General features: G+C 39.6%; 1 protein-coding gene across 1 annotated transcript; it reads right to left on the bottom strand.

Moving 5' to 3' along the window:
• Positions 1–3,475: 3,475 nt before the first annotated feature.
• Positions 3,476–16,327, bottom strand: IDI1 (isopentenyl-diphosphate delta isomerase 1). The gene is made up of 5 exons (XM_044677870.1): positions 16,143–16,327; positions 9,765–9,937; positions 9,100–9,192; positions 6,015–6,145; positions 3,476–4,954 (listed from the first exon to the last, which is right to left on the bottom strand). The coding sequence occupies exons 1-5, from the start codon at positions 16,325–16,327 to the stop codon at positions 4,637–4,639; spliced, it is 900 nt and encodes a 299-aa protein (XP_044533805.1). The 3' UTR covers positions 3,476–4,636.
• Positions 16,328–24,424: the final 8,097 nt, after the last annotated feature.

Below are 24,424 nucleotides of genomic sequence, written 5' to 3'. Positions count from 1 at the left end.
TAAAATTATATTTTGATAATTGATTCATATACCTTATGACTTGACTACATATTGCTGTGTGATTCCTATGTGTATCCTATATCTTCCTCAGGGGAGAATGTATTATTATTCTCCTCAGAAGGGACTATGTTATTGCTGTGAAATTTGATTTCAATTTGAACCTAACTTAGAACAAGAGACTACCTCCCAGAATATAGAATGTGAACTTTTTAGAGAAGGCACTATGAAGATGCCTGCAGAGACCACACACTGCACCAGAAGATCCAGAGTGAACTTTGAAATATGGTGAATTTGAACTTTGGGGAAATGTTGAATGTATTTATTTTGAATGTACACTTATGCCAAAGGGGATTGCCCCTAACTGGCTTTTTGTCAATGCACCTAACATGGGTTTTGTTCTTTCTTTTATTTTCCTTTTATCCCCGAATTATTTTAAGTTTTAATTTGATTGTTTCCCTGATCCATTGGGGAGACTGGTCTACCAAAGGATCACAGTGGGGAATGTATAGTTGGAAAATCATAGTTGGAAAATCTTGAACCCCTAAAAACTACATTACACAAAATTCCTTTCTGTATTATCCATAATTCCTTTGCCTTTGATATACGTGTGTTATTACGTTGTTTGTATATAGTTTTGGTTCGCTCTGCCTTGCCTTCTCTCTTTGACCTTGGGTAGGCGCTGCCTGTTTTCTCTCTAGTTAAATATTAATAAATCTTTATAAATATAATACTTGGAGTATTGGATATTAATTTTAAAATCTACAATTGCCTATCAGGAAACACCAGCACTTACTAGATTTGACACTAAATAAAACACGATAAGGACATAATACAGTTTCTTTCCTTAAGTGGCTTGGAAAGAAAGGGCATGTGCAAAAGAACAAATAACAATCTCATAAAGAATAATACAGCAAAAGTCCTTTTTATACCAATGAATTAGGGAAAGAGATTTTTCTTGATAGCTTAGACACTTAATCTGTTACACTCCAACTTTTACTTAGCTATTCTTTGAAAGGAATTTTTTTTTGCTTCTTTTGTGAGTAGAGGAACTTGGATATAATTTATAGCCTTTTATTGAAGACTCCAGATCATCATTACAAGTGGCACTTACTGCATTCTATTGCAGATATAGTTGTAGAAGCAGATATAGCAGTTGAAATGTAGAGTGCTTTCAGGTTTTCTTTTTTTCTCTTCAATAATGGTTTGTTTTTTTCCCAGGTACATGTAAAAACAACTTTAAGCATTCATTTTCTAACATTTTGAGTTACAACTTCTCCCCTCCCTTTTTCCTATTGCTATTAGACATATGCTGTCACATAAAACCTATTTTTATATTTGACATGTTGTAGAAGACATATATGAGACATTCATAAAGAAAATAAAGTAAAATTTGTATGCTTTGATCAGTATTTAGACTCCATTAGTTCTCTCTGCAGGCAGATAGCAATTTTATCCATGAGTCCTTTGGGACTGTCTTTGGTTCATTGTATTGCTAAGAATAGATAAGTCATCATGCTCTTCACTTTCAGGTTTTCACAAGTCTTTTGCATAATATTTACTGATATTTCACTCATCTCTGACTTCATAACCCCACTTGGAATTTCTTAGCAGAGATACTGGAATGGTTTGTCATTTCTTTCCCCAGCTCATTTTATAGCTGAGGAAACTGAGACAAACAGGACTTGCTCAGGGTCGCACAGCTTGTATCTGAGGCCAGATTCAAATTCAGGAAGATGAGTCCTCTTTTCTGCACTGGACTTTGATGTGCCCCCTTCAGTGTAACATATTGATGTCACATAAGAGCAAATGAGTTCAGAAGGTAGAACCTGCCTCTACAGTTGCTTGTGAAAACTTCCACAAGTTTTATTGTTGAAGATCATTTTGACAAGCCCTGAGGGTAGCTTGATAAGGTTCAAAGATAGTCCCTGTTTTTAAGGAGTTTACAATTAAAATGTGGAATTCTCTGTTCAGTCCTGGGTGGCACATTCCAAGGATGTTGAAACTAGAGCATTTCCAAAAGAGTGAAATGAGTTCAGTGAAAAAGGTCTTATGAGGATTGGTTAAAAGAATTAAAGATATTTAAGATGGTAACTTAAAGGAAGCTATAATAGCTGTCTTTCAAGTATTTAAGGGGCTGTTATGTGAAAGAAGTAAATGTCTTGGCCCCAGAGGGAAGAACTAGGAACAATATAAATGGACATTGCAAAGAAGTTTATGCTTGACAAAAATTTTCCTAATAATTAGATCTAAAAATGGGACTGGCTGCCCTGGGACATAGTAAACTCACTAGAAGTCTTAAAGGAAAGACTGAATAATCAATTATTGGCTGAATTTTGTCAAAGGGGTTCCTTTTCAGGTAAGGAATTATCTTGTCCCTTCCAACTTGGAAATTCTGTGCCTGAATAGCAATAAAGCTATGCATTTTTAGCCCTATTTATGGTTAGCACTAGAACTCTTTACTTGAGCAAAGGGGCTAGGATGTGTTCTCTTGCTTAAGAACAGACATTACTATGGGAAAATGCACATTCTAGGACCCAGATTTTCCAAAGGCAGCAGCTGCAAGGTGCTTTGCTCTCCCTGGAAGACCACCATGATCTGGTTCTATTCCATCAGTCTCATAAGTACAGGACTGACCCAGAAGCATCAGAACTTCCAAACCTTAGCTGATAAGCTGGTCCTATTTATGCTATGATTCTCCTATCAAATGATGTGTCCAGGGGAATTGGATGCTCTAATATTCCTTGAATATTAGAATGGGCTACCAAAGGAGGTTACCATCATCACATGGGCCAGAGGAATGGTAAAGATAATTCTCAATCTGAAACCATGAAGGTTTTAGGGTATTTTATCTAACCCAGTCATCCCCACCAGCCACCAAGTGCCAGTCTAGCTGGGGCAGTGAGGCTCGCTGACATGGAGACTGGAGAAGGCACGTGCCCAACAAGTCTAACCACCACTACCAACTGGACCACCAACTGTTCAGATCCTAAGAGACAGCCCAGGAGCCAGGGACAATGAACCTTGAGAAGAGGAATGTTTCCAGGTCAGGGCTCTCAGCTATCATCCTGGGAAGCAACTCCTGCAGAGATTCAGTCTGGCAACTGCTCCTGCAGGCATTCCAGCCATAGGTACTAAAGACCCAAAAGGGAAAGAACTTGTCACAAAGACCTTGGCTTTGTTTACTAGGTCAACATCAGAAACTGATATGAATTTATCAGTGGAAATGTCATTAAAAAAAGGCTGAAAAAAAAAAAGGAAGGCTGCATCATCTGCTTTTTTCTCAGCACCTTAAAAACCACTGGATGTTTCCATTTAACTTGTAGTTGAAATCTTCCTTCATGAGAGCCAGGACTGTCTTACTTTTCTCTATGTACCCTGGCTCTGGGCAGTGTTTGGCACGTCTTCATTCAATTCATTAATTCTTTCAACCTGCAGTTAACAAAATATCATCTTGATAAATGGATAAAAATAGCCATGAGGTTAAAGAATGTGAAAATTCTTTTATTGATTTTATTTCTACATTGCTTAGTAAAATAAGTCCATCATAAGTCATGCTGTATACAGATTAGCAGGACAAAAAAATTCAATATAATCATATAGAAAGTATAAATAAATACATGTTCAAGTTTAAGGACATATGATTCTCTCTACTCCCCATTTTACCTGTGTACCTTAGGTTTAAGAAACAAATTTTAAACATTCTCTTTTTCTTTTGTTAGATCTTTTAGGGTTAACTGGATCTACCTGATTTCAAATGTTATTCAAAAGAGTCAGAAGGTGAAGTTTAAAACTGCATATTACCTCAATAACCTATTATTTACTTGGTTCAGGCTGGTTCACAGAATGTCTTGCTATCCACTATCTTAAAAGAGCCATTCTCTTCTACAATCAAATCGTGCTCTTCATATTTTTCGTTCTACATCCCCAGTTTTTGAGTGGCTGTAGTCACTGTGATTTAAAAAGTTTTGCTATTTATTTCTCCCTAGAACAGTGCTGTTTGAGTTCAAGTATTTATACAGAGTAGTGCTAAAATCTAAAACTACTTTCCCCCGCCCTTTTTTCTTAAAGACCCACTTCCAGAATGACTAACCTCCATTTTCCCTAGGAATAGAGGTAAAGAAACTAAACCTGAGACACCACCAATCTCCTCAGAATCTTCTATAACAGTTCAATACAGTTACAATGAAATTATCTTAATGTTTCAAAAGAGTCAACTAGATAAAAAAGGTAATCAATATTTTACTTAGAAGTAAATATAGTCTTCCTTTAGACAAATACTTTTTATCTGAACCATAATAGAAACTTAGATACTGAAAAAGTCTGTCCCAATCATATTAAAACTTAATTTGTGCAAATCTGCCACAAAGAGATTTTTCAGGCACACATTAAAATAAGTTAACATAGTTGTATTTTGAGTGTGTCTACAGGCATGTATGGTTGTTTTATTTTAAATAAAAAATCCTCCACATGTATACACCTTCTGGACATGTGTACACATAAGGCATACAATTTACAGTCACCTAGCCAGTGGTCTTTTGTATATATTCAAATAGTTTATCATCTGCAGTGGTCCTCTTAAAAGAGAACAAGGTAATTTTAAAATGACTTTAATGTGGACTTTTCTAGACCCACATTTTTACATTCTATGAATTTTTTCATGTTCAACAAATCGATTCAAATGATTCAAGTTATCCCACCATTTAAAAAGAAAAGTCTCAGCGATGATTTTGAACCATGGCGTAATCTTAATTTCCCCATTAGCTGCTTTTTCCAGGAGTTCTTCTAGTTCTTTTTTGGTCACATAACAATAGCTTTTAATCTCATTAGGATCTGGATCTAAGGTTACATTCTTCCTCACAAACAAGATATAGTCAATTTCATGTTCTCCCCAAATCCCATCAGATTGTGCTTTGTAGTGGATTCTTGTTAGATAGGAAATGTCTTCTGGAGGAACCTATGACAAAATTAAGACATTTTATTAGTAGTAAAGAAAAGGAAAAAAACTTCACATTTCTAGCACATATAATGAAGATAATTTTTAGGGAACATTTCAACATCTTGAACAAAAGGACAGATGTAGTTTGAACTATCCTTGGAAGACAGGTTTATTTGGAAAGACATCTAAATATCTGAATAGTTTAAAAAGTCTTGCGAGACATAGCATCTAGAATAAAGCATTGTTTTAGACATTTTCATCCTTTTGAAGTTGTGTATGAATATCATACTTTGTATGAAGATGTTGCTTGAGAACATTTCTGAAATAACAATACATTACCACAATTTCTTCGGGAGGAATGTTTAGCCATCGGTGATAACCAATTGAGTGATAACTAATAACTATCCAAACAGGAAATATTTACAGTTTTGTTCATAGGAAATTCATCTCTCAAGCATTGGTTATTTAATTTTACATTAAAATCAAACACCTCAGGCTCTCTTATATGCAAAAACACTGTTCCAGGTGCTGGGACTACAAACACAAACAAGAAAAAGGCACTTCTTGTCCATAAAGAACTTCGTAGTGAAAGAGAAAACATTAACCAATGAGTAAATACCAGATGTGAGGAGGGAGGGGGCACCCAGAACTAAGGAAATGAAGTTGGGTTTGAGTAGGATATGACACCTGAGCTAGCCCTCATGAGAGGCAAAGAGAAGAAGGGAGCAGGTTCCAGAAAAGGGGTACAGCCTGTATCAAGGCAGGAGCTAGAATGTCTATGGGAGTCCCCAAACACAAGGGCAGGGAGTCATGGGGAAAGGAAGACCACAAGCCAGCTGCTAACTAAACTTCTTACAAGAAGATATACTGTGTCAACATGCCTAACAATTAAGAAAAAATGAAAATCTACATTTTAGTTTGTATTTTCATGCCAGTCAAAGGTATGATACAATCAAAGGTGTATTAATAATAAGTGACTTCAAGAATCCAAATTTATTTTGCAATCTGATTGCAAAAACCAAGATTCAACTTCTATTTCGTTCTCCCTTGGGGGGTATCCCACAGTACCACTTGTTACCTGTTCCATGGGGATCCCTAGTTCAGCTTTTAAACGTCTCTGAGCTGCCCGCCTTACTCCTATGGCATTATTTTCTTCCAATTCGACTGGAGTGCTTAGTGGATGGCTACAACAAGTGTTTGTAAAACAACCTGTAAAATGTTAAGAGAATAAATTACTTGAAAGATCATGAACAAGGTATAGAGAAGTGATTTTTAAAAGTAATGTCCATTTTTTATAACATATGACAATCAGTTTATAATATACATTTCTGTATTTGGAAAGTAAGACTATAGTATGCTTTTGAGAAGATACTAAAAATCTGTGTTAAATTAGAGATCTGAGAAAATGCCATTTTCCCCTTAATGAGATAAGGCTCTAATGCCACAATTTACTTGCTTCTCACCAGCAGCATCAGCCCCATAAACACTCCCTATCCAAATAAATGTCAACAGCTTTAAAAATGCAAGAATGAATGCTTTGCTACAATGGACATTTATACCTTGATAAATCCAAAAATAGTCAAGAGACTCTCCTCTGCTAGTTCATGTGTATAACCTAAAGAAACATATCCACAGGGAATTCTTTGGTAATAATAATAAAAATAATAATGATGATATTATTTAAGTAGCACTTTATCTAAGTAGATAATACATTTACATGTATTATCTCATTTGACCTTCACAACATCCCAAGAATGCTAGGCTATTTTTACTAACCCCATTTTACAGATAAGGAAATTGAGGCTGTGACTTGTCTAGGGTCACATTGCTAGTAAAGTATCTGAGGCAAAATGTGAACTTGGTTACTCCTAGAAGCAAGCCCATCCTAGATACCTAGCAACCTCATCTCGGTTTGCACTTCTTCCTTCCTTTATCTTTCTTGAGCATTTCATGGGCACTACTGGCAATTATTTTATTTTATTTTAAATCCTTACCTTTTATTCTATTTATTAAATCTAAGAAAGAAGAGCAGTGAGGGCTAGGCATTGAAGGTTAAGTGACCTCTCCAGGGTCACACAGCTAGGGAGTGTCTGAGGCCAGATGTGAACCCAGAACCTCCCTTCTCTGGGCCTGCCTCTCCATATACTGAGCCACCTTGCTGCCTGGGCAGTTATTTTCACACTAAAGTTATTATTCTTTTCATCATTCAGGTGACTGTGTGCACAACACTTACTAGATTGTGGGCAATACAAAAGGAACGGCAGCATGCTCACACTCGGAGCAGGTTGATGCCAAGGGGTCTACAGTCCCATGATCCAAACAACTAGCATCCTCACTGGTGTAGAGAACAGAGACTTAGTTCTATTTTTCCTATAAAAATGGAATTCTTAATTAAAACAATTAAGGATGTATCAAAAGGCCTATGTTTAACAGGAAACACAATTCTGAGCAGGACTGAAGTAAATAAACACAGACCTCTGGGCGCCATTCTAGATATCAAAGTGATCTGAAGCACTCAGTGATTCTGCTCTGCAGGCGGCGCTCCCTTCACTCAGCATCTTTTCACTGAGAGACGCCCCTCAGGCACGCCGCCATGCAGCCAGAGAGGTTCTGATGCTGCAGAAGTGGGGGCGGGGGGAAGGGGGAACAAGGTCTCTCCTGCAGGGTCTCTCTCAAGTGCTCTCTGCTACCTCGAGGCCAAAGCACAAAGGACAGTTACAAAGCGGCGTGTTATCGCTTCCTTTTTATTAAAAAAATGTAATGTTTTCCTTTCTCTTGCCTCCTTCTCTAACTAGCTTCAAGCTCCCTGATCTTGGCATATACCTGGCAGGGAAGTATTTTGTCTCTTTTTTTAATTGATTAGTTAATGGACCCCTTGTAGGGTCAGAATTACAGAATCTAAGAGCCACTTTTACACATGGAAGGGTTATAAAGACCATCTAGCTCAAACCCCTGAGCTTCTGAGAGAGTACTTGAGCCCATCACACAAGTGTCAAAGCCAACTCTGGACTCCAAACACGGCTTTGTTAAATATGGCTTACAGTTAGAAAAACCCCACTGTACTTCAGAAGATGTCTTTAAAATTCATTTAAACAGAATAAGGCATTTAAACATGTATAACTTCTTTATAAATTTAAAGAGTAAACCTTGGTAAATTTCATATACTTTTCACAAGTACATGAAAACTAATGTTAGCCACGAAGGTCTATCAACATGAAAAAAAAAATTTGTTAGAAAACAACAAATACTTCTGTTCCTATAAACCAAGACCTTATTTTTGGCATCTTTCTCACTCAGTACTCACCTCCATTCCCTAACTGTTCCTGAGAGTCACAGTAGATGAAGTCGTAAGAACCTTTCCCACCCACTTTAGAGATTAGCTATGACGGCAGCTAGGGGCAATGAGGTGGCTCAGTGGATAGAAAGCCAGGCCTGGAGACAAAAAGTCCTGGTTTCAAATCTGACCTCAGACCCATCCTCACTGTGTGGCCCAGGGCAAGTCACTTCCCTCCTACTGCCCAGTCCTTACCATTCTTCTGCCCTAGAACCAAAACACAAGTATTGGGCTTAAAAGAAGAGCAGCAGCAGCTAACGTTCACATCATGCCTTCAGGTTTGTGAAGCCCTTCATCTCCTCTGGTCCTCATGACAATCCTGTGAGAGGGAGCACGGGGAGATGCTGGACTCAACAGTCAAGCCCTGACTTCAAATCCTGCCTCTGGCACTAACTAGCATAGCAGTGTGCTCATGAATAAGTCAATTAACTTCTCTAACAAGCAGTCTGCCTGTTTGTAAAAATGGCCCATTAAGACCTGTGCTGCCTCCCTCAGAAGGGCTCCCAGAATCAGGCTGTAGAGATAGAGGAGACCTTAAAAACCAGTGAGCCTCCCTGCTCAGAAGGGGAAACTGAGGCTCAGGTGAGATGATTAATGAGTGTAAAGTGCTTTAGAAACCTCAAAGCACTCTATGAAACACAACACAGATCCCTCTCCCCATTTTGCAGATGAGGGAATGGGAGTTAAATGCCCGGCCCTAGGCCCCACAGTCAGTTAATAAGGTATGAAATGTATGACTTGAACTCAAGGGTTTGATGCTCCAAAAGCCTGGCTCATTCCATCTTACCATGCTGTTTAGAACATAAAAATGGAAAATAAGTATACTGACCTGGAAAAGTAATTTTAGCATCTGATCTCTGCTGCAGTAATAATTTATTTTCTGTATTAAATAAAAAGACGCTAAAAGCTCGATGTAATAATCCTGAAAGAAAGAAAAAAACTCTTCACAGCAGTGTGGCTTACACAGAACTTCTCTGTGTCCCCCCTGACCTCCCACAGCTCTCTTGTAGCCCGTCCCGCCCCTGTCCCCAGCCCCTCACGGTATTCTCCTCCCACATCTGGTTCTTTGTGTAAAGCTGACCCCAGCCTGGTCCTGTAGCTGCCCAGAGAGGTTTGTTGTTACTAGGCAACAGGATCCCAGACCTAAGAAGCATCTGGTCCAACTCTGTGCCTTCACAAATGGGGAAACTGAGGCTGGAGTGACAGAGTGACTGGCTCCTAGGAGTTGGTGGCTCTGTCATTCAGGGCCCACGCCCTGGTCAAGGCTGTGCGGCTCAGGGATGGCAGCTGCCCTTGGCTCTGCCGTGGCTCCCTCTGCATGATGAATCAGGCGGGTCTCAATGTTTGGCTTTTTTCATCTTTATCAACAAAAAGAAAGGGGCCTCAAGCCTCTGATGAGGTGCGAGTAAAGGGAGGGGAAGGGCTGGGGGCACAGACTTCGAGGACCCGCCTCGGGAGCAGTCTCGGGGGGGGGGGGGGCCGCGGCGGCTCTACCTTTGTCGATGTTTTCGTTCAGGTGGCAGTTCTTCTTGGTCTCGGCCCCGATCTTGTTGTCATTCTCATCAATGAGGATGCACATCTCGGCCAGGAGCTGCACCTGCTGCTCGTCCAGATCGTCCGTGTTGATTTCGGGCATTGCTGCGCTCTGTTTAATCCTTCCCAAGACGCTGATGACAAAAAGCAGGAGGAGCTGTTTCTCGTCAACATCCCCGCCATGGGCTCCTTCCCACCCGACCCCCCCAGGCCCTCCCGTCCTCTAAACAGGCTTCTGGCACAGGCATACACAGCCACCTTCCATCTCTTCCCCTTTATTTGCTGCTTCACGCTTCCCCCCCCCCCCACCCCCCAGGCTTAAAGATTCAACTCTGCAGTCTGGTTTCTGACCTCCCCGTTTGGCTGAAACTGCTCTCCCCAAGGTGGGCAACACTATTCATTGCCACATTTCACGTCTTTTCACAGTCCTCATTCTTTCTCGACTTCTCTGCAGCTTCTAACACTGTTGACCAATGACAGGCAGCATGGGCACCAGACTTGGGAGTCAAAAGTCCTGGGTTCAAATCCCAATTCACTGGGTCACTCTGGGCAAGTCATTTAACCACTCCATGACCCAGCTGCTTCCTCTGCACACTCAGAGGGCAAGGCTCAAGGGCTTCAATTCAGTTCTCAATCCAGGCACGTATGACTGCTCCCTCGTCTTTTAGTTCCCTTGATCACATCTGTTTCCAAGGGTTTGTGTGTTAGCTCTATGACAGTTGGCACCACAATCCCCAAATCCACAGATTCAACTCTCCTGAACTCTCTCCCACATCGTCAACTTCCTGTTGCTAAATATTTCCTTCCGAGTAGTTTAAAGACATCTTAAACTCAATACATCCAAAATATCTTCTCTAAACTTGCCCATTGGCTAAACTTGCTTATTTCTGTTGGAGGCATTTCTCAGTCACTCAGGTTATGAATGATGACTCTTCCTACTTCTTTACTGCTACAGTCAAACAGCTGCCCAATCTCAGATTCTAACTCCACTTCTCTCAAGGGTGCTCTTCTTTCCATTTACTTAACTATATCCCAGTTCGTTTACTGCTTGGACCACTCTAAGAGGCTTTCTGTCAGTCTTCTTGAATTGCGGACTACCCCCCAACCTTTCCAGACAATTTTCTGCAGAATGCCAAAATAATATTCCTGAAGTAAACATCAGACTATGCCACTCTCCTGCTCACAGAACTTCAGATGCCACTCTCCATTGCAAATTTCAGCCAAACTACACCATTAGCTGTTCAGTGTTATGATTTAAAAATTCACACATCTGATCTCTACAATGCCTCTTGTCACTATGACTACGATGAATTCCCTGTTTAGTGACAACTCCAGAACACTTATCTTCAATGCTCAGATAACAGCTCTGATATTTACATTCTTCTCCCCTCAATTTACATAAGATTATATTTGTGTCTAAATTTCTATTCCTTCTCCTTCGCCACTTCTCCCCTTTCTCCCCAAATTCTAGTAGAATAATAAGGTCTTCTAGGGCAAGGGCTATTGTTTGTTTAACAATAGTATCCTGTCTTACACATGGGATGGACTTAACATTGTTTAGCATCATATGAAACAATCTCTAGCGCAAGACTAGTTCCTCTGGGAATCCCTGCTACCCCTCATCTCTGGCACCACAATTTCTAGTCCCTTTTGGAGTCCATCCTAAATGCCCTCTCAGCAGTCCATCTGGTTTCCTTACTCCAGTAGCTGTGGCCCATAATAAACTGTTCCCCTGAAGCTCTTTCTAGTTCTATTATGTTGAATAAGAGAGGCAGAAATGTATTCCTTCCTTCCACTATGGGGAAGAAACTCAAGAGGATCAGGACTGGCTGAAAATTACTATCAGTTTATGGCTTTTAGGTCCAGTTTTATACTCAAGTCCCAGATTGGCTTTCCTTACCTAGATTTAAAAAATCTAAAAAAGCAAAACATAAACAAGGGAGAAGAGAATATGGTATATTTGAGAAATATGCAACTACAGTGTTGACAACAATATACTTGAAGTGAAATGTAAATGAGGAGAAGCAAAATTAGCCTTAAGAAAATTTGGCAGCTAGTTTCTGTTGTTGGGGGGTGGTGGTGAAGTCAATCTAGGTATAACTACATTACTAAATTGTTTACGGAATCCAATTTTCTAATCCTTTCTCTTATTGAAGGTGGTTCTTGTTTCCATTATCACTCAATTCTGAACTCCTTCTTAATCTGTCATTATTTCCCTGGACAATGAAAAGGACACTAGACAAGCAATCAAGAGACATGCTCTACTCCTAGCTCTGCCATTACCTGGCCAGGACCTTTGAACAAGTCATCTGGGCCTCAATTTTTGATGTCCTGCTAAGCAGGGACTATTTAATTTGGGTCTTTAGATCTCTAGGACTTAGCAGAGTAGTAGACACATACTTAATAAATGTTGAGTGACTGATAATGTTGGATGGGAAGATCTTCCAGTTAGCACCTGAAAGCATTAGTAGATTGCATCACAGAGATTCTAAAGGCACAAAGAATTCCATGTTCTTTATTCTAATATATCCTTCAAAAGTAACTTCTTATAGCTATTTTCAGAACCATAGAACATAGGTATTATGTTCAAAACCACAGTAAAATAACTTTAAATGAAAAAAAGCAAGCCAATCTTCAGAAACTTGAAAAGAAGCAGAACTAAAAAGAGCTCATTAGTGCAGTGGAGGATGGAGGAGCAAGGAAAGGATAAGGGGTACAATCAAAAAAAGTACTAAAAAGAAACTGGAGAGACATTGTGGATTCAAAGCTAGCTGTATACACACAGTGAGGGAAGACCTGGGTTTAAGTTCTCCCTCTGATAAGTATTGGCTGTGAAACCCTTAATTGTTGTAAATTGCAGTGAGATAGCAATAATCTCACTGGGAACTCCCTAGAGTGAGGAGATCACACATCCAGTTTCAAAAAGAGGAATTAAATAAAAGCCTTTAAAAGGACACCAAATAGGATCACCGAGAAAAGGAAAAGAAGCTATTTGTTCTAAAATATTTATAGCAACTCTGTTTCTGGTGGTAAAGAACTGAAAATTGAAGGGATGCCCAACAATTGAGGAATGGCTAAACAAGTTGTGGCATATGATTGTGATGGAATACTACTGTGTATAAGAAATAATGAGCAGGTTAATTTTTAAAAACATGGAAAGATAATATGAAAGTGAAGTGAGCAGAACCAAAAGAACATTACACACAGCAACAGAAATACTATTTGAAGAATGACTTGTCTATGTCCACTTCCACAGATAGAATTGATATAAAAGAAATATAGCTAAATATAATTGCATATATGCACACATCTTTTTGTTAAATGATGCTTTCTCTAGTATGCAGAGAGGACAAGAGGGTGGGAGATTCCTGGGGATTTTCATGTAAGAAACAAATAAAAATTTAAAAGATATTAAAATTCTTTAGGCAACAATCAAACATTTTAAAATAAAGCTATTGTTAGACAAAATTAAGTTCGCAGCTATTCATAGTGATTACAATGAATCACAGTGCTGCTTTTAGGACTTTACCTTGGACTCAAACCTTTATACTGAGCACCTCACTGATCCATGATGCTTACTGCAATGAAAGCCTTGGTGTCATAGGCTCTGCCACTGACTACTTGTGTGACTTTGGGCACTTACCTAACTTGTCTAGGTCTGTGCAATGCTAGATAAACTTCCACCTCTAACCTTCAATGTTGTACAGTTGCTTTAGTGTGTACTAAATTCCTGGGTTCTAGGAGTAGCAGAAGTGAAGGGCTCAATATTAACTTGCAGGATGTCTCCAGGGGACTGTCCCAGGGATCTTTACTTGGCCCTGGGCTCATCGATGATCTGGAGAAAGGACTAGGTGGTAGCATGTTCAAATACGCAGGAGACACAAAGTTGGGAGAGAAAATTAAAATAAGGGTGTGATATTGGAAATTTGGGGGTCTTAATACTGAGATCCATGATATAAACTTCCTGTGGACATTTAGGGGACTTGAAAACTACATTTCCCATGGTTCCTCTTATGTAATACAGGTGGCAAGTGGCAAGAAGTGTGATTACATAGACAGAGGTATAAAGACTCAGAACTTGATTGGGACACTCTCTTTCCTAGGAAGCAGCCAAGGGGAAAGCATGGTGGGGCATTTGAAATAGATCTTATCAGGCACATGGCTTAATTACCAATATGGATTACATTAAAACCCTAATATTTTTAAACATATCCTTCTATATTAATTTTATTTGTTACAAGGAGAGAAAGGAACAACAACAACAAAATTTAAAGGCTAGAGCACTAGGTCAAATCTCTTTAGATAAAATCCAAAAGATATAAATGTAGTATCTTAATATGTGTGATTAAAAGAAATTATCTTTTCAGGTACAAGAATGAAAGATGCCTGCCTATATAGTTTTGTCTGAAAAAGATCAGAGGTTTTTCATGGACTACCAAGTCAATATGAATCAACAGTGGGATATGGCAGCCAAAAAAGCTAACACACTCTTGGCCTGTATCAGAGAAAGCAAAACTTCAAGGATAATAAAGTAATTGTGCCTTGTTACTTTGCCCAGGTCACATTGCACATGGAATACTGGATTCAATCTGGACACCATAGTTTAAGAAGGATGTTGAAAAGAAAAAGAGAATCCAGAAGAGGATGACCAGAATGGTGATGGGTCTTTAGTTCATGCCACCTGAGGCAGGAAAAACTGGGCCTACTTATTGTGAAAGACTATAGGAGGATATGAAAGCTGTTTTTCCAAGTATTTGAAGGGCTTTAATGTAGAAGAAGGATAAGAACTAGAAACAATGAATGGGAACTGAAAAGAAGAAAATTAAGTTTGAAGTCAGGAAATTCTTCCTAAGAATTAGAACTCTCCAAAATTAATTGTATGTCTTGGGAAGTAATGGTCTTTATTAGAGGCCTTAAAGCAGCTAGATGACTACTCTTGTTGAGTATGTTACAGTGGGGATGTCAGTGCATGGGTTGGCTGTAGAGGTTTCTTCAGAGTCTAAAATTTGATGTATAATGTATGATGTGAAATAAAACTCACAGGAAAACAAAAAGTAATTTGTTGTTAGTCAGAAATTAGTCAAGGTAAGAAATGGGATCATAATTTTTGTAGACCTAAGTACCTAAAATCTTTTTTTAAAGGGTATGTTATGAATAGCAGAATCTCCACAACTCCTAAACTTAGGTTATCAAACTGGGGTATAAAACTCACTGGAGCTTGCCAAAATTTTGAGGACATTCCAAACCAGATTAAAATAGAATTGGTTAATTTTATCAAAATAAATAAAATACAATACAATCCAGATAGTAGGAGCCATGCTGGGGCCCCTGCAAGTGTAGAGACTGAATGCCCTACCCCCTGCATTTGGGGCCAAGCCAAGAAACTGCTTCTGTGTGCTGGCTTTTGTGCTATAGGTTCACCATCACGGTTCCATACCCATCAGAAATCAGACTTATTTCTCAGGTTGAATAAGTGAAACAAATGCCTTTTAGAGTTAAGGTATAGAGTGACTTTTCAAGTCAGTTACCCCTGTAAGACCTCATTAGCTCAAGTCATAAAATTAAGCTTCCATTGCATTCACAGCCTTCAGGTCTACTCCTACAGCTGTGCATCACAAAATAGTGGGGGTTAACTCCCAGCTGTTCCTTATTAACCTGTGTTGCTGGACAAAAGCCAATCAAATTCTTTGGACCCCAGTTTCATCTGCAAAATCAGATGGTTGGACTAGATGATTACCAAGAATCCTTTCTAGCTCTGGATGTTATGGCTAAGCATGCCTTTTACAGTGTCCACGGTCAAAGAGCTCACCACTCCCCCTTCCCTAAAAGACTGACATAGACAGATGACAACCTCTCTGCTCCACCCTCCGACCCTTCTCCTAGAATGCCCCCCCACAGACCTACATTGATTCCCACAGAGAATCCTTCCGATGCTAAATCCATCAGGAGTTCGCTCAGGATCTTCAAACATTCCCATTCGGAGGCTTTTATCCCACTTTTAAGTGAAGTCTAAGGGCGGGGAGGAGCCCGTAATTACAATGGAATAAGGAGAAGGAATGGGAGTACAGGCTCCTTTCCTGCGAAGCCAGTCAGTCGCTAGCATTTGTTAAGCATCCCTTTTACGGATGAAGAAAAGCAGACAGGGGGAGGTTAAGTGATTGTCCGAGGATCCCAGTTCCAGGGCTCCATCAGATCACTCCATCCCTGGTGGAAGGGAGCACCCCACGCCGCGCCGGCCAGGCACCGTCCCTAATTCACCAAGTGTGTATAACCCCCTCCCATGAGCACCGCGGGTCTCAGCATCCCCCGCCCTGCTTCCAGCGGGAGCCTGCCTCTTACCCCGCACTCCCGCTGAAGTCCCGGCGCGGTGGCTCGGCTCCGCAAACTGAGGGGCTGGACCAGAAGCCAGAGATCTGGGTACTGAGACTACCGCCGCAGCTAGAGAAAAGCGAAGCGGGGGCGGAGGCCCAGGCCCCGCCCCGCAGCGCCCGGGCCAACGCCAGCCACGCTGGGCCGCGCCACATTCTCGAGCCGACCAATCGCGGGCCGCCCCGCGCCCCACGTAGCCCGATCGCCTGATGGCTCCACTGCTGGCGAGAGTGGAGGCGTGTTTGTCGGGTCCTCCCCTCGAGTCCTGCCCCACTCGGTCTGCAGCGCCCTCCTAGGGGAGAGCAAAGTGGGTTGAGGGGCGGGGGTAGAATAAGGAGGCGAGCCGAACCAAACGGAGTACTCCCGAGAGTTCAGCCCGAGAATTCCGGGCTCCTGGGGCGGGACCGGGACCAGAGAGACGAAGACCTGGCTCCTAGCCTCAACTCAGACTTGTGGTTCTTTTTCCGGGAAGGGGCGGGATGTTACTGCTAGCTCGTGCCCCAGCCAACAGCCAGGCGCGCCTTTCAGTCTCGTTGGGCTTGGCCAATCCGTTAGTGGCCGTGGCTGCGGAAAGGGCGGGGATGGGAGGGGATCGTAGTGCTCGGCTTTGGCACCAGTTGGCTGCCCTCCCCCTTTCCACCCTCTCCGCGCTCCCTCTTCTCCCTTCCCCCTCCCCGAGTCCTCTCCTTTTCTCTCCTCCTTCCCAAGGGTTCTTAACCCAGATCTTAGCTGTCTTGCTGGCTTCTTCACGAGTTAGCGTTAAAGCTGGAAAAGACTCCAGGGGTGTCTTCCTAGAGGCTGGACAAAAAGTTAGAGCTGCTGATGAAAATTGGCTTGATCTTATCCAAATCGTGATTTAAATTGCTCGTGGGAATACTTTCCTAATTTTTTTTCCTACGAAGAGTGTGTTTTTGGACATGTAACAAATTGTGTTTGTCTTTTTAAAATGAAGAGTACATAGCATTTTACTTAAGGACAGGTTTATTTGTATTTTTTTTTCAAAGTTCCTTTCCAGCCTGCTTTAGAAAACCTAACAATCTTACTCTTTCATTTGCCAAAACTAACAGGAAAATCCCAGTGATAATACAGAAAGATGATCATGATAGGTAGCCATTTTGTATAATGGCTTTCTTTCCCAAGCACTTTGCACATACATATTGCCACATCTGATCTTCACAACTTGTGATAGGGCCTATTATCTCTATTACTGGTAAGGAAACTGAGGCAGAGAGAGCTTAAACTGTTTTTCAGAAGCCCAGAAGGACTTGCTACTGAATCTAAGCCCCAAAATCTATCCCCCTTGACACTTATCTGCCAAAAACATTACAATAGAATGCCCTAATTTATAGCACACACCCATAAGGAAGGTGTTCTTTGGTCCCAAGTCCATCCTTAAACCCAAAATGCATTAGAACACTCTGATGGTAGGATTCTACTTTATTGCTAGTGTTGAAATTCACTTTTATACTAAGTGGCCCATCCAGAAAGTTTGAGGTTTCTCCAGTCACCCCCGCCTGATCAGCTGTATGAGTGAGCAAGTCACTTGACCTAATGACTCTAGTGCCTTCATTTGTTATCCTCCTCTGTTAAATGTGAGGGTGGGACTGAATGATCATTTAAGGTCCATTTGCTGTCCAAAATGTTATTTTTCATTGCAATATCATTATTAGAGTGATAGAGTTTTAGTGAAAGTGGTTTTGGAGTTGGAATCCAGAAAAACTGGATTCAAATTCCTAAACTCTTAGGGATAAGGATGACCATGGACAGATCTCTTGGTATTAGTTTTCTTATTTGGGAAATGGGGATAATATTTGGAACACCTTTAAAGGGTTGTGAAGCTTAATTTAGTAGTAAGTTTAGTAGTAATTTAATATCAACAATAGCATGGATTTTTTCTCACTAGAGATTTATATTTGAAGCTGCATCACAATTTTAAGACATTTTATCAGTCACTTAGGAAACATTCCTATGAATTAGGCATTGTCAGTCAAACATTATTTATTAAGCTCCTACTATGCTCTAAGCTTGTACTAAATATTGGGGATAAAATTCAGAAGGATATTCCAGAAGAGAGTAGTAACTAAGCTACTACTATGAATTTACTGAAATACAAAATGAAGGAGTTTACTTCTGCTTGGAGAATGAAAAATTGCCACACTAATAAGCAAAAAATAACTTAAAGAGATATATGGAAAAAAACAGCTTGGGGGATCAGGAAAAGCTTGGCATAGGAGGGATTCTAGGATTGTGTACTTTCTAAATGACTTAAAGGGGGTCTTCCAACTCAAAGATTCCATCATAGAAATAGGTAGGTCTTTGAGAATTACAGCCTTGTGTTTTTCATCTTTGTATTCCCCACAGTAGTTCACAATGAATTGGGAATTCCATACTCCAGAAGAAATTAAAAAAAAAAAAAAGACAAGGTTTATATGTACAAAAATATTTATGGCAGCTCTTTTTGTGGTGGCAAAGAACTAGAAACGAAGGGAGTAGTTTTAGAGAAATTGAGAAGATGTGTGAATTAAGAGTAAAATGAGCAAAAGCAGGAGAGCAATTTATGCTATACAATATAGTAGCACACAAATGTTATAATTGTCAACATTGTAAAAATGGATTTTGAAAGACTTAAGTACTCCTATCAATGCAATGATCAACTGTGATTCCAGAGGATTGAAGATGAAGAATGCTACACACCTCCTGACAAAAAAAAGTAATGGATTAAATATATAGAATAAAACATTGTTTGATATGTTCAATATGGAAACTAGTTTGTTTCACTATGTATATTTGTTACGATTTTCTTCCCTCCCCTAATGGGTGAGTAGATTTCAAGGGGGGAGATGGGAAGAAGAGAAAATAATGCCTATTAATTTTTTTTAATGAAATTTAACTAAAAAAATGTAGATCAGAGATTTAATCCATGTTATTTTGAATTGATGATTGTGAAGTCAAACAGCTAGGGGGCACAATGGATACATCTGTGGGCATGTCATCAGAACTACATTCAAATCCTGCCTCAGATACATGTGTTCCTTGGGCAATTTATTTAATCTATATTTCTCTCAGTTTCCTACCTCCCAGAGAAATTATAAGATTAAAATATATTTAAAGGGACATACAAAATGCTAGATATATTTTTTATCATAAAATTATTGTTTAATAAGGTTAAATCACGGATATGAGTGTTCTTTTGTCAGCATGTCAAATACTGTTTTATTTAAAACATCCATTATCAATGATTTGCCATTTTTTCTTATTTTGTCAGTTTGCAGGGTTGCAGAAATGAAACCTCATGGTTGTTTTGATTTGCATTTCTCTTAGTGATTTTGGATTTTTTAAAAATGTGGTTGTGAATACTTTGCAGTTCTTTTGAGAACTGTTTATTTATATCCTTTGATTAATTAGTTATTGGAGAATGGGCGATTAATTGTACATATTTACTGTCTATATAGCTTGTTTACCAAACTCGTAAAGAAACAAATACAAAGATTTTTTTCCCATTCTACCACTTTTTTTCTTATTCTAGATGAATTTATGTTGTCTTTGCAGACATTTTTCAGTTTCTGGCAAAGTTATATTTGACCTTTTGTATTTGACTCTATTTCCTGTTGTTAAGAATACATTTCCTCCTCATAGTTGTGAGAGGTGTATGATCATTTCCCATCTAAATTTTTTAATAGTATATTCTTTAATATTTAGGTTTATTATCCCTTTAGGATGTATTGTGGAATATGGTGTAAAGTTTTGGTCTAAGCCTGATTTCTGCCAAACTGATTTCCAGTTTTCCCAGAAGTTTTTCATACATAGTTTTCTCTATGTAATTTACATCTTCCATTTTATCACTTTTTAAAATCAAACACTGAATTATTGAGTTATTTCTGAAGCTCTCTTGCCTAGTCAATTCCGTTGATCTCTCTCTCTCTCTTCTTTCTCTCAATTCTTTAACCTATATCAGGCAGTTTTTATTGCTGCTGCTAATTTTCATACATGGTACTCCCTCTAATGCTTAGCTTTTTACCTTTTTTTTTTTTTTTTTTTGGCACTGGCAGTTGAGGGTTTGCAGGACTGGTGTTACACGGTTGTCCATCCCAAATCTAGGCTCTGCTTTTGTTATAAGGCTATGTGCTCTGACACCAAGTAAATCATAAATATGAGGCAGAGACCAAATCTCATACTTCAGCAAACCCCAAACTTCTAATACTTTGTCTATATGTGCCCCCTAGTGTAGGGCAATATAGATGCTCAGTCAATATAGTAGAACAATAACCACCAGAGTCAGTATTTTAAAATATTGGCTGAAGGTGATCCATGCTTTAAAATTGGATAGAATATTTCAGGGAATTAAAATGTATTTTTCTTTGCCAATAGCCAAGATGGACTTTAATGAAGATTGAAGAGCTTATTTCAAAGAAATAATTTAGAGAGTTAAAAGAGAAGTGTTGAATAAATTAATTTGCTGTTTGACTTTCTTGCTGAACATTGCATGGGCTTAAGCTATGATCTTCAAAGTACACAGGGTTTGGGGTTAGCTACCACAATTTGCTCTATCCTAGGATCAGTTTTGTTTTACCAGTCGACTGTCAGCAAACATTTATTAAGCACTTTCTGTGTGACAGACATTGGTGCTAAGTTCTGGAGATGCAAAAACAGGATACAAAACCTTAAAGCCAATAAATTATTGACTTTTATAATACAACTAGAACTGTCATTAATTTTCTAAATTTTCTAATATCTCCTTTATAGACCTTCACCTCTTAAAGCTTTTAGGCATTTTATATTTTTTAATGTTTATAGAAATGTATTCCAACAGTGGTGGGGACAGCTACTTCTATTCCATTGTATTCAAAAGAATAAAGTAGGGGCAGCTGGGTAGCTCAGTGGATTGAGAGCCAGGCCTAGAGACTGGAGGTCCTGGGTTCAAATCTGTCCTCAAACACTTCCCACCTGTGTGACCCTGGGCAAGTCACTTGACCCCCATTGCCTACCCTTACCAATCTTTTGCCTTAGAATCAATACTAAGATGGAAAGTAAGGGTTAAAAAAAAGAAAGTAACAATTTGATTCTTCTAATAAATAGATAAATAAATCCTATGTTAGTGTAAGCAATAGAGATTTTTATAATTTGTTTTTTCCTGTATGGAGTGTTAAGACATTTTTTTTTAAATAAGATTTTTTTTTAAACCCTTATACTTCGGTGTATTGTCTCATAGGTGGAAGATTGGTAAGGGTGGGCAATGGGGGTCAAGTGACTTGCCCAGGGTCACACAGCTGGGAAGTGTCAGAGGCTGGGTTTGAACCCAGGACCTCCTGTTTCTAGGCCTGACTCTCACTCCACTGAGCTACCCAGCTGCCCCTTAAGACATTTTTTGAATGGTTGTGGACCCTACTAAGGGGATTGTTTAATATTCCAGGGTTTAATGCAGTCAGCACAGTCGTCCTAAAGATGACCATCTTGGTTCTACTAGCACTTCATGGAGGATATTTTTTAATGACAGTTAAACAAGCATTCTGACTTTTTCTTTGCTCGATAACATAGCATCTTTAAACAGTGATCTTAACTATGTAGTCAAGACCTTGGTGAAGGAGAGCCTTTGAAATTGTGTGTGATTAAGAACATATATTAAGAAGAAAATTCATTTGCAAAATCTTGTTTATTCCCTTCTTGGATTTTCAACCAAAATATACACTATACTTACAGATATCATTATTATAATAAGCATTTATATAATGCCTCCTGTATGTCAGGTACAATGCTAACAACTATTTTACAAATATTATCTTATTTAATCTTTAAATGGCATCAGAGAAGGTACATTTTTTTTAACAGTTACCTCTTTGCTCTGAAATTTTTCATAGTTGGTATTGTAGAAAGCTGATTACTATGTACCCATGCATGAGATCATCTACAGCAGTTAAAGACTGTCCAAACTGTTAATCATTACCAAGAAAGGAACTGGATATCATATTTGGACTAATGTGATCTATTTATAAAAAAATTTTTAAGGGTTTAAGAAAAGTATTGCTTAATGTGATCTAATAAGAGGGTTCCTACCTGTCTTTCAGCAGGATTATCCCTGAGTTCCTTGGGGTTTGGAGCTAGGCGGAATTATGCTGATTTGCCCTTTCTTGCCTTCTATCTTTAAGACAGTTATACAAGTGAAATATAGTTTAAAATGAACATCAGGAGAGTCCTTGAGGAGGAGAAAATGATACCAAAAGACCAGAGACAATCTAAACCAGTAGTTCCCAAACTTTTTTTGGCCTACCGCCCCCTTTCCAGAAAAAATATTACTTAGTGCTCCCTGTCACATACTATCACTGCCCCCTTACAGTTATTCACCGCTCCCAAATGCACCTGTGGCCATCACTGCCTCCTGAATCACTGCAGCATCCACCAGGGGGCGGTGGCGCCCACTTTGGGAATCACTGCCCTAAAGTATGTACTAGAAAGAGGCAGGGAGATGGTAGAGATATTGCTAGGAAACCAGGCTTGTTAGTGACCCTTCCCTATCCGTTACAAACTGATTGTATCTCTAGGGGCACCTCTGGTTTTCTGATTTGTTTTGTTTTGTTTTAGTGTACATAGGAGACCAGGGGCAGCAAGGTGATACAGTGGAGGGAGTACTGGGCCCAGAGTGGGGAATATTCATCTTCCTGAGTTCAAATCAGGTCTTAAAAACTTATTAGCTGCTTGTCCTTGGGCAAGTCATTTAACCCTATTTGCCTCAGTTTCCTCATCTGTAAAATGAGCTGAAGAAGGAAATGGCAAACCATTCTAGTATCTCTGCCAAGATATCTCTGCCAAAACCCCAAATGGAGTCAGGAAGAGTCAGACACTATTGAAAAACAACTACTGAACAACAACAAAGAGGGAACCAGTCTCTGAGCACCCAGTCCTTAGAACAAGTTCTTATTTAAGCTGATATCTGTGAACTTAAAAGCAAACAAAAAAAAAATCATTTCAATATAATTGGTTTACTTTGCAATTCTCTGTATTTTATCTTGTACATTTAAGACCATTCTGAAAAATGGCCTGCCATTAGGTTTTTCCAAACTTCAAAGGCTCCATGACACACTCAACCTTAGTGCATTTGCAATATGCTCTTCCTCGCATGCTTTTCGGAGTCGTGGTGAGCCTGTTTCTAGACACAGACAATAGAGGGCCCTGGCCCTGACTTCAGAGCACAGAAATCCTCATTCTGTGACTTTCCTGTCAGCTACTACCTGGTGATGAAAAGCCTTTTAAATGACTGAGGATCCCAAACTGAGCGTACATCTAAAAGAATGAGAGAATGATTTCTCGTGCTCTTCTCTGGCAGCTTTCAAGTGAGAAAAAAGAAAAACTGTGGGCCTCTGGGGATAGGAGGATAGGACTCGGAATCTCCTACTCAGCGGCCAGGTGACCATGAATGAACGCACTGTACTCTGTCTTGGCAAGGGGGGAGGGAGGCCTTTTTGTGTCTCTTCTTTTCTGTTTGTAGAGGAATGACAGACACAGAATGGGCCAGGTTTCAACCTTATGAGCTTCAAAGGTCAGATGAGCTATCAAAGGTACCCTTAGTAACTGGAGTTAGTAGTAGCAGTAGCTGAGCCTGGTGAGAAACTAGATTTGGGGAATAATCTAATTCAGAACAGCAAATGTTTCAACTTGGGGAGGAGGAATATAGCACCCTATGGATATGCATAATGAAGGAGTCCTTCCCCTACACCTGCTTCAGAGCAGACTCACCCTTTTGACTACTTGCAGTAGGTTATGAGGACTTCTCATTATCTGCTGAGCGAAAATTCTGGTTATAATAAAGAGAAAATTTCTGACCCTCAGGCTTCTTTCTGCTGGCCCAAAGTATAAGGATGACTTTCTCATCTCCAAGTGGTTGGTAGGAGAGATACCCTTCCCCCACCTGGACCCTAAGCTGCAGGGTGAGGCTGGTAACTTCTTTGTTGGGGTATTGTGAAATCTCAAAAAGCAATCTTCCTTTTCCTGAGTACTCTAGCAGGGCAGTATTGGATATGAAAGTAGTTGTGAAAGAAAGTGGTTCAGGCAGACCAGCTGAGAGACAGAGAGAAAGCCCCCACTAGGCACTGTTTGGATTATATTTAGTGGAAAGGAGATATGTTCTAGCCAGATTTGAATTCTTTCCTCTCATGTGGTGATAATCATTCTATGAGTATTGATTAATATTTCATCTCTGTGTCAGGATAAACTGCCTGTTTCTTTCCTGATTCACGTTTGTACTCTGGGTACCTTTTTAC

The sequence above is a fragment of the Gracilinanus agilis genome, chromosome 5 (genome assembly GCF_016433145.1).
Source record: "Gracilinanus agilis isolate LMUSP501 chromosome 5, AgileGrace, whole genome shotgun sequence".
NCBI classification, from domain to species: domain Eukaryota; kingdom Metazoa; phylum Chordata; class Mammalia; order Didelphimorphia; family Didelphidae; genus Gracilinanus; species Gracilinanus agilis.
The sequence above is the reverse complement of the archived record's forward strand: the minus strand, read 5'-3'. Positions and strand labels throughout refer to the sequence as shown.

Coding starts and splice junctions, on each gene's coding strand:
- IDI1 (XM_044677870.1), bottom strand. CDS start 16,327: ATGTGGCGCGGCCCAGCGTGGCTGGCGTTGGCCCGGGCGCTGCGGGGC. Junction 9,938..16,142: donor GACTTCAGCGGGAGTGCGGG/GTAAGAGGCAGG, acceptor TTTTGTCATCAG/CGTCTTGGGAAGGATTAAAC. Junction 4,955..6,014: donor TAGGGATCCCCATGGAACAG/GTAACAAGTGGT, acceptor ATTTTGTCATAG/GTTCCTCCAGAAGACATTTC.